This window comes from Dendronephthya gigantea, unplaced genomic scaffold, assembly GCF_004324835.1.
Source record: "Dendronephthya gigantea isolate DGI-Jeju-01 unplaced genomic scaffold, DenGig_1.0 000060F, whole genome shotgun sequence".
NCBI lineage: Eukaryota > Metazoa > Cnidaria > Anthozoa > Malacalcyonacea > Nephtheidae > Dendronephthya > Dendronephthya gigantea.
The window spans coordinates 889,511-900,011 of NW_021163070.1; the positions used below are offsets into that span (position 1 = coordinate 889,511).

The following is a 10,501-nucleotide window of genomic DNA, read 5'->3' on the forward strand; positions in this document are numbered from 1 at the left end:
GGTCTATGTATAATCTCATGGCATTTTGTATTTGTGTTATGGTGGGCAATGCAGAAGCTGAACGAGTCTTTTCCATCCAAAACCGCATTAAAACTCCTCTGAGGATGAGTCTTACGATTGAGCGTTTGGATCAACTCATCCGACTCAGCAACACTGGTGGGGAAACGGGGGACATTGAAGACTTTGACACTTTGCTCTGCGTGGTTTTACGTTATCCGCTAAGAGACGGATATAACCAACAACAAATTGCAGTGCTGTTGCCACTTGCCAGGGGCATTGTGAAATAATTTGTGTAAAGATATGTTGTGATTAACAATTTTATTTGTAAATTTTATTCGTTTTCAACTTCTCATCTTACTAACAAATGTAACGAAATAAAAGAAGGAAAATGCACTCAGTCAGTGTCTGATCCAACATGCCAAGGCAAGACTTATAGTTATGATACGTGCAGCAATTTGAAGACTTGAGTCACCACTTACTAGACTTGTAATTCGAAAATAGAAAAGAATTGCCCCAAAATTTACTATATTTTTCTCATCATGTCTGTTTTCCCGAAAAGTTATTAAGCTTGTTTTGCAGGAACTACCAAAAATTGAGTGCATTTCCGGGATTTCAGGGGAACTGATTTCAAAACTTTCCCGGGGGAGCATGAATTCAGACCCCAGTGGAGGGGTACTCTGCCAACTGAGCTACATGGCCAACACGGGTTTTTGATATTTCGAAACAATACTAGTTTCTTCTATATCAAGAGCTTATCAGCTCAATAGGTGGATTAATTATTTGAAGATGGTACTCGGAAAAGGTAAGGATTTTTAGTAGGATATGACACCGAGTGGCGGCCTGCCATAGCAAGCAGAAAAATCTGCTTGACCACGGCAGGATTTGAACATACGGCCTTCGGTATACTAGTCCAATACTCTGCCAACTGAGCTACATGGCCAACACGGGTTTTTGATATTTCGAAACAATACTAGTTTCTTCGATATCAATAGCTTATCATCTCAATAGGTGGATTATTTGAAGATGGTACTCGGAAAAGGTAAGGAAATAAGCTATTGATATTGAAGAAACTAGTATTGTTTTGAAATATCAAAAACCTGTGTTGGCCATGTAGCTCAGTTGGCAGAGTATCGGTCTAGTATACTGAAGGCCGCGGCCGCATACAAGCGACAATTCCTTCACTCCATATAAAAGGTTGATCCTAAAAAATATTGGGTAATTTTAGTTCACTGCATTGGCGTTCATTGCATATTCTGTTATGCCAGGCTGATTTCTATTGAAAGTGAAATTGTTTTCAAAAGAAATTATCCAGGCATAGCAGAGTATATGAATATGGTCCCCCTCAATTAACGTTCAATTGACGCCAATGGTTCACTGTAATTAAATTTAGAAGAAATGTTTAAAATTCATGTTGCTAGAATGACATTGATCGACCATATAATTTTAGCAAAAACAAGAGACAATGAGAGCTACAGGGGGAATGACCAGTCGTCTTCATCAAAAAGTGAAAGTGAGCTACCTCAAGAAACCAGGTATTATAACGATGATCCTGCCCTTCCAGTTTACCAGTAGGGGTTACTAAAAGGGATGGGTACAAATCACATGGCAGTGATGTTAATCAACGAAAATATAGAGCGATCAAATATATCACCGAAAGTTTCAACAAACATAAGCAAAAACACAGTTTTTGTTGTTGACACAACAAAATTGCATAATGAAGAGGATGCGAAGTGTGATGATATGAGTGCTTTAGTACAGGTGAAACTGGAAAAGTTTTAAGAAGTACGACAACGGAAGAAGGCTGAGCGTTACAAGCTAAAACGAGAGTCCTTTGTAAATACGAGTGATACCTCTGTTCGAAAAATTGTCGCCATTGCCCGCAATATCATTACCGATACAGCAAAGGGCATTTTATTCAATACGGGGGTACTGGAGATAGTGGTTAAGCCCCACGGAAATGCAAAACAAAAAGATGCTGAAGACCCTTGTTTATAAAAGAACAATGAAAAGATCTCATAATGGAAAAGCCTGTGTCAGTACCACCACGGATGGCGACACAGGAAATTATCAAAGAACGAGGTGGCATAATGAATATAATCCAAGCGTGTGATTTTCCACGAAACCGCAACCAGGTTTACAACATGAAAAGGAAATTAAAGGGAAATAAGGGAAACGCTAACACACAAGTTAATAGCAACGATTCCTTGCTACAAGTAATAACAATGGCGAAAGAGGAACAGAAGGAAAGAATCGAATACGCTTTTACTAGGGAAATTCTTTTGTTTCCTGAACCCAATTGTTTTTCTGGCTTCTGAGCAGCAGCTAGTAGATGTCGAGCGCTTTGGCATGAATCCAGCAAAGTTCTGCATTCGTGGAGTGGATGCAACGTTTCAAATTGAATATTATTCTCCAAAACAGGTCAAATATTGTGCAACAAAGCATGTGTGAATTGGTGCATGTACAATTTGTGCTCTCACACTGTTGGCCGTAGCAGAAACATCAAAGCGCTTGAAAGATTTTCTTTGTTGGTTTAGAAAACAAAAGCATCCCGCAAACCTCACTTTGCTTGCAAACATGAATATGTCTGAGAACAAAGGGCGTAAATGTGGCACAAAGAAGACTCAACAGAGCCAATGGATTCATTGATCTCACCTTAGCATGATGAGCCTCAACTGACAATCTTTTAATAGCATTTAACGTCAACAAAGCCAACATTCAATTTCGCCCAACACTGACAAATATGGCCTGCCAACCTGGTTTCACAAAGACCAACGTCACATTGCCAAGTGCTCTTTCACTGAACGCCCCATTTCAGCCTGGTTTAATGCCAGTTAACAGCAATCGTCAACCTGGCTTTATTTCACCATATGCTGTCCAACTATCACCACTTGTCGATCCACTTAACCATGCACAAGTTAACCCTCTTGCAACTCATCAAGCTAATCAGCGCAGTCCAGCAAGACAGAAACCAGTTCCAGGTTCATTCGCATTTGCGAGACTTCCATACCTGGATAGTCGAATATCACGTTGCTATGGCTGCGGTGAATTGTTAAAGCCTGGAAATGTTATGCCTTCTCCACCACACCATTTAGTACTGACTACTAAACTGAATCGGAAATACTACAAGGACGGACAGTTGCAAACATCACCAAGTATCTCATCCGTTTATCTTCATATTAACTTGTACTGTACACCAACAGCTCTTCCTCAGTTTACACCGGCTTTGTGCCATTTACCAAGCGATTTAATTTTGTTTCTTCAGAAGGAACATTACAACCTCATGCTGGCGAAATTGGGTATAAATTTTGCACGGCTTTAGAGCTGTTCTATTTCTGCACGGCTTTAGAGCTGTTCTATTTCTGCACGGCTTTAGAGCTGTTCAATATTTCTCTGGCACAAAATTAATTATTGAAATCTTGGCGAACCAGTGGTTTTTATTACTACTGATCTATGTAATTTTGTTTTGTTATGTTACTGTTGTTTCGTTAAATATCACTACAACGTACAATGCTTCATTTGAAGCAATGGATTATACTGGTACAGCAAGCCAGTAAGCAAACTAAATGTCAGTAGTTGCTTTTCTAAGTAGAACAAGTTTATTTTTTATGTAATAATAAACTGTTTTCTGCATTTACAGCACTGGACTTTAAGGCGATGTTACACATAATAATTTTCAACATCAACTCGCAATGCAGTAACAAACAAAAATTTGAACAATGCATGCTTTGTGGATTAAACAGTCATAATAAACTTTCTACTTGTTTCATAAAAACTGCTCATATAGCTATATACCATATTCAACGCGTAAACCTTTTGCAAAAACACCAGTTACCGCCTTGCAAGTTGATGTTGAAAACATTTTTGTGTAACATTTAATTTACCTTTCAACGATGGGAAAGTAAATTAATGTAAAAACATTTAGATTGGTCTTAAATTAAATATAACAAATGATCATCATGTTGTACAACTGATTGTCGAGTTAGCGTTTTACAGATTTTGGGTCTGCGTTTTACAGATTTTGAGTCTGTGTTTTACAGATTTTGAGTTCAAGTCCAGTCGAGTCTGTGTTTTACAAATACAGTCCAGTCCGTGTTTTACAACATGCCTCCATATCAAAGTCAAGTTGTCAGAATTGTGCCAATTGACATACCCAAAATAGAGATATCTTTATCTTCAACTTCAGCAATTTTGGAATGTGTAAAAGATAATATTGCAACAGAGAAGTTGATTTTCAGACCAGCTTTGTTGGAATATGCCTCACAGTCCATTGGTCATGTAGTGCTGGTCATTTTGGTGGAAGGTGGGCTGCACAACTTCATTGTGAAGGCATCCATGCTGGAAACCTTATGTTGGCATAAGCTATACCATTGTTTGGCAATTCATACACAAAAATAGGATTTCTGTGTAAAGTGATTAATTTCCATTTCTTCTCCACAAACCTGTATAATCAATACCAGAGCCTTTATATTAGACCTGTAGTAAACGATTATTGGGATAATATGAAAGATGCTGCATGGAAAGGAAGAGATAAGGAAATCATTGTCAGTTCTGATGGAAGGAATGATTCACCAGGTCATTCTGCCCAATATTGCACCTATACTTTTGCTGAGATGGAGACAAAATTTGGAACTCAACATTCTTGATGTGAGGGAAGTAAGAGAGAGAAAGAGCCCCAAAATGGAAAGAGTTGGTTTCAAGAGAGGTCTTGATAGGTTGATGGAATCAAAGATGATCATTAAAGAGGTGGTCACAGATGGGCATTTGTTTTCATCTGAAATGAGGGTAGTGTGTGTTAAAGAGATAAAAGCTATCCCACTTCCAGTGCAAAAAGAATAAATTGGGTGGCATTAGTTATACATAGTTGCCAAGTTTTGGAAAAAAAAATTGTGAGATTATAGTTTTTTCTTAATTTGGAGCAAGCGTCATAGACATAGGTTTTTGGGAGGTTAGAGCACACAAAAAATTTCAAATTTAGGGTCATGGTAATTTGATATTGTTTCGAAAAAACAATTTGTGACATACAGTATTATTTTGGAATAGAATATTATAATGCATAATAGTTAATATACAAAATAAACTTCTAACATGTTTCAAATATCAAAATATGAACAAGGAAAATCGAGACAAAGTAATTACAGTACTATTGGGATAGAACACGAAATGTCATATTTAAGATTTAGAGGAATGCTCCTCATTGTGGGACACAGTTGCTTTCTTTGCGTTATCCAATAAATCCCTATCTGGCTGAAAGTTAAAACACTTTGCTTTTTCCTCTGGAGAGTCTAGTTTTACAGCTAGGATTGTTGATAATGACCCTTCTTGGTTCAAGCGATATCTGTCGGAACTTTCATTTTTATTCTTATTCACTAACCTGAATACATGCTCGATGCCAGCATTTGAATGTGGAATCAACAGGACAATCCGAGCGACTTGAAACAACAAATGAAATCTCCAGTTGTTCCCAATGGAGCTTCGCAGTTGTCTCAGATAGTACCAAATGACATCCATGCGATATTCGACATTGCCATCCTCAAACTTGTGTAAGGTAGCATTATCAAGCATATCCCTTGGTAGTTCACTTGTGTCAATTAGTTGATAGTCAACAAACTGCTCATACAAGACATTGATTTCATGATCATCAAATTGCAAAACAGATCTAAAGTTTTTAATAAAATATTCAACATCCAACCAAGATGCTTCACCCCTCTTGAAAAAATCTATCCAAATTGCATGAACCCACAGAGTGCCAGCCATTTCCATTTTTGTTAAAACATACTGAAGTGAAGTGCCAAAAAATTCTCGAGCGCCATGTAGACATTTGTTGTAGCCCTCTTGGGTAATGTCTCCATCATTCAGCTTCTTGTTCAATAACCCTTTTGTGGTAAAACCAGCGTTTCCACTTTGAAGGAAATTTCCTTTTCGAAGGAAATTTCGACAAAATGAGGGAAACAAAAAGGAAATGGAATTTTGAAGGAAATTTGAAGGAAAAACCTTATATGCAATTTAGTTACTTTTTAAAAAAGTAATGTATCGTGCTCAATTGTTCAAATCGAGATTTCACATATGGAACGAGGAGTGCATGGCTTCTGGTTAAGTAATTGCATTGATTGCAGTGAACTCTTAGTCTCTAATAAGTCTTATGCCTGGCCAAGGATTTAGCCCTCAGTGCTCAGGCACAGATTAATCAGTGCCTCAGGCACAGAATACCTAACAGAAGTAGAACTCTATACTATTTTTTCGTAAGTGTGATTAGTCATGATTCGTCACTTAGCAAGTGCATTTTTTTAGGCCGTCACCCCACCCCCCTGCCAATGTCTAAAATCACAGCATTTTAGTATTGGCAGGGGGGTGACTCCTCAAAAAAATGCACTTGCTAAGTGACGAATCATAACGAATCACACTTACAGGAAGTTCAGGAGTTCAGTTACAAGTACAGGAGTTCTACTTTGGTTAGGTATTCTGTGCCTCAGAGTTGTCATGGTCACGACTCACCAGTTGTCACGGTCAAATGTTTTTTAAAAAGTAATATGAAATATGTAAATAATATGTAAATTTACATTTCTAAATATGAATGGTAGTAGTGATGCTTCATCTGGTTGTGAGGATGACACCGAGAATGAGATCGAACAGAGAAGCAAACAAACGAGTGCGAAGAAACGCAAGAAAACGCCTAAAAGGGAGCAACCATTTATGGACAGTTGGTTACAGCTTCCCCAGTTCAAGAATTTGCTCGTGAGAAGATTAGCTAATGATTGGAAAGCTAAGTCATACTGCAAACTTTGTGAACAAATGTTAACTTGTTCAAAAACCGGAATTAAACGGCATGCTAGTAGCAAAAAACATCAAAGTAAAGAGAAATTGACTTCAACAACCATGTCTCTTGGTCATATGGTGAATCAAATCAGAAATGAGAACGATATTGCAACATCTATGGAAGTAAAAATTTGTGCATTTATAGTCGAGCATAATTTACCTTTATCAATCTCAGAAAGTATGGTCAGACTTCTTTCCTCAATGTTTCCAAATGATGCTTCCTTAAAGAAAGTCAAACTTGGAAAACAAAAGGCAACCAATATTCTGCGTCAAGTTCTCGGCTTTGATTATCTTCAGGATATGGTAACATTGTTGCAGTCAAAGATGTTCAGTATAATCATTGACAAAGCTATTGATAAAAGTGCAAAGAAACAACTTGCTATCATTGCTGTTTTCTTTGATTTGGAAAAATTTGAGTTACAATATTGGCTGGTAGACCTAATTGAGACAGCTGATGGAACTGCAAATGGAATTTATTCAAAGATTAAGGAAACATTCCAAGGAATGAATATTCCAGTTGTAAACATAGTGGGCTATGCTTCAGATACAACAAACGTCATGTTCGGACAGAATCATTCCGTCTCACAGTTGCTGAAATCTGAAATCAGTCATGTTCAAATTGTAAAATGCTCCTGTCAACTTATCCACTTGGTATCATCACAAGCAGCTTTAAAGCTTCCAAAAAGTGTTGAAGACCTGTGTAGAGATATATATGCTCATTTTCACAGGTCTTCAAAAAGACAGGACACTTACAAAGAATTCCAAGCATTTTTTTGAAATGGAACCACATAAGATGTTATCTCCATCACAAACCAGATGGCTTTCTTTGCAAGAATGTGTTGCTCGTATATTGGAGCAGTATGAAGCTTTGAAACATTACTTTGTCTTGTAGCAAGTGATGACCCATCTAATACCAATGACCGAATTCTTGCTTCACTTTAAAATCGATTTGTTCAAGCATACCTAGAATTTTTAAGTTTTTAACTTGAGAGATTTAACGGATTTAATCGGTTATTTCAAAGCGCTTTGATTATGTTTTTATGATGATATGTTTTTTGTGTTCATTTATCCAGGAATACATATCTTGCAGTTTAAATCCTGCTAATAAACTGGGTTTGAATGCACCATAGCACAGATATGATCGTCCTGGTACTCTGACTAATGCCTGTTTATGTAGCAATTCCTTCACTACAGCTTGAAGGTCCTTAGTTGTGGACTGGGCTACGTGCTTACCTGAAGGTTTACGTAACTTGACAGCATTGTCAAAATTCTCCATAAGCACCTTTGTTGTTGACATGCAGTGACAAACCCTATCGATTGACCTTTTGCTGGCACTTGGACCAATTTTCTTTATGGCCTCTTTCACCACCCTGTTCAAAAATTCCAGGTTCAAATCCAAGGAGATGTTTCCACCAGCACCATGTTTTGTCTTCACAAATCGGTTCCAAATCAGTTGGTGAGCTGCACGGGGTGACAATAATGCGTAAATCTGGAACATCAATCAGCATGTGCTTGTTATGTACAGACGTGCCTCTATGAGCTCCTGAATTGTTATCAAAACTGTCGAAATAAAACATGTCAAAGGACACTGTTAAGTCACTAAAGAAACAAAATGATGATCTAAAGGCGCAAATTGAGATTCTGATGAAAGATTTTAGAAAACTAGAAGAAAATGTAAAACAAAATGAAGCACGTAACGCCGACCAGATGAATTCTCCATCGACTGTGAACAAAGAGACCATCAAGTCCTTGGAGTATTTGGGAAGCGAGTACGACGACCTACAAAGCTTCCGAACATCGGCAAGAAGACAACTTTCGCATCTAGAAGCCCGTATAACAGAAATTGCTGAAAATGTAGAAAACCTCTCAAAGTCAATTGACGATGCTCAGCAATACAACTACTCCTTCAATGTCAAATTGCTGGGAATACCCGAGCTTGAAGCCAAAGAATCTGCTATCCAGACAAGTACACTATGTGTACAAATCTTCAACGCCATGGGCGCTCAAGTGACACTACAAGACGTAGACATTGCTCATCGCGTACAGACAAGAAGGAATAATGATGGACGACCCAAACCAATAGTCTGCAAATTCATACGACGCCTTGCCCGTGAGCAAGTAATGGCAGTAAGAAGGGACATTAAGAAAATCGATCCAAGACTTGTTGGCTTACCCGAGGAATCTTTAGCGAACGCTGCTGTATACGACCACCTAACGCCGAAGACCCAACAACTTCTAGCAGATGCTAAAAGATTCAAAGACGAAAATGATTTCAGATTCTGTTGGACGAAAAACTCTATGGTATATCTTCGAAAACATGAAGATTCCCGAGCGATCAAGATCAAAGACCAACGTGATCTGGCGAACTTGCAAACAACCCAAAGTTAAATCCAAAATAAGCAACAGCTAAGTAGAATTGAACTTTTTTTTTATATGTCTAACTATACTCTAGTATTTAGATAAACATGGCGAACTCAATGACAGCAAAAGATATTGCTTTGAATAAAGCACTCCTTAGGGAGTTGCCATACTATGGTTTAAATTTTACTCAATTCCATGGGCAATTTAATAATAGGTTAAAAAGTTCCTTGCCAACAAAGAGATACCTTAAGCGCTTAACTAGCATCCATGATCTAGATCTTTTCAACCTAAACATTTCCGATGAAAATTCTGAGTCGGTAACGTGTTTACCAACGGTTCGTTGTAAATATTATTCACCAAATAGCTTTAGTCAGCTAAAAAATAAGTCTAGTACATCTGCAACCAGGAACAGTTTTTCCTTACTTCATAATAATTTAGAAGCCTCAAACGCAATTTAGAAAACTTTCAATCACATTTACTAGAAGAACTTAATTATCAGTTTAGTGTAATAGGAATCACTGAAACTAGAATCAATCAAGACACTTTATGATTTTAATCCATCAATACCAAATTATAGATTCGAATTTGTCCCAACACCTCATGCCGCCGGCGGTGTTGGTATGTATATTCACAATACCCTAAAATATAGAACAATAGAAAAATGCTCTGATGAGGCATTCCAAGCCCTTTGGATTGAAATTCAGTTACCAAGGAGTGCAAACATAATATGCTGGAGTAATCTATAGACAGCATAATTCACCTGAGCGTTTTCAAGCCTACTTTGAGGAGACAATTGAGAAACTGACTGGGTTTGGTAAACCTATTTATTTAATGGGTGATACGAACATAAATCTTCTTCGCTCAGAAACCTGTAATTTTGCCCAAAACTTTCTTCTCTCTTTACAAAGTTTTAATTTAATTCCTACTATTGACAAACCAACTCGCGTGTACAATAATTCTGCCACACTCATAGATAATATTTTTATTCATAAGATTGAAGACCGCATTATTAGCAGTAATATTGTCTCAGATATTAGTGATCACTATTCACAATTTTGTATCACTCGATCTAGTATTATGACCAAAACTTCAAACTTACACAATACTTTTCATCGTGATTATTCAAAGTTTTCTGATGCAAATTTTGTTAATGACCTTACACAACTTGACTTAAGTCGTATTGTTTCTTGTACAATTGATACAAGTAAAGCATTTTCTACCTTTTATAATAAGCTTAACAAGTTAATTGACAAGCATGCCCCTTTAAAGCCAGTTTCAAATCGTAAACCTAAACAATTATCAAAACCATGGATAACAAAAGGCATCA

At 37.4% G+C, this 10,501-nt stretch overlaps 2 protein-coding genes across 2 annotated transcripts; both read left to right on the top strand.

The window, feature by feature from the left end:
• Positions 1-6,567: 6,567 nt before the first annotated feature.
• LOC114530155 lies at positions 6,568-7,590 on the top strand. Its single transcript, XM_028551736.1, has one exon. It carries the CDS (start codon positions 6,568-6,570, stop codon positions 7,588-7,590), a length of 1,023 nt encoding a protein of 340 aa, XP_028407537.1.
• A 798-nt stretch (positions 7,591-8,388) lies between these two features.
• Positions 8,389-9,201, top strand: LOC114530156. The gene has a single exon (XM_028551737.1). It carries the CDS (start codon positions 8,389-8,391, stop codon positions 9,199-9,201), a length of 813 nt encoding a protein of 270 aa, XP_028407538.1.
• Positions 9,202-10,501: the final 1,300 nt, after the last annotated feature.

Excerpts from the sequence above, each read along its gene's own strand:
- LOC114530155 (XM_028551736.1), top strand. The coding sequence starts at position 6,568 with ATGAATGGTAGTAGTGATGCTTCATCTGGTTGTGAGGATGACACCGAG.
- LOC114530156 (XM_028551737.1), top strand. The coding sequence starts at position 8,389 with ATGTCAAAGGACACTGTTAAGTCACTAAAGAAACAAAATGATGATCTA.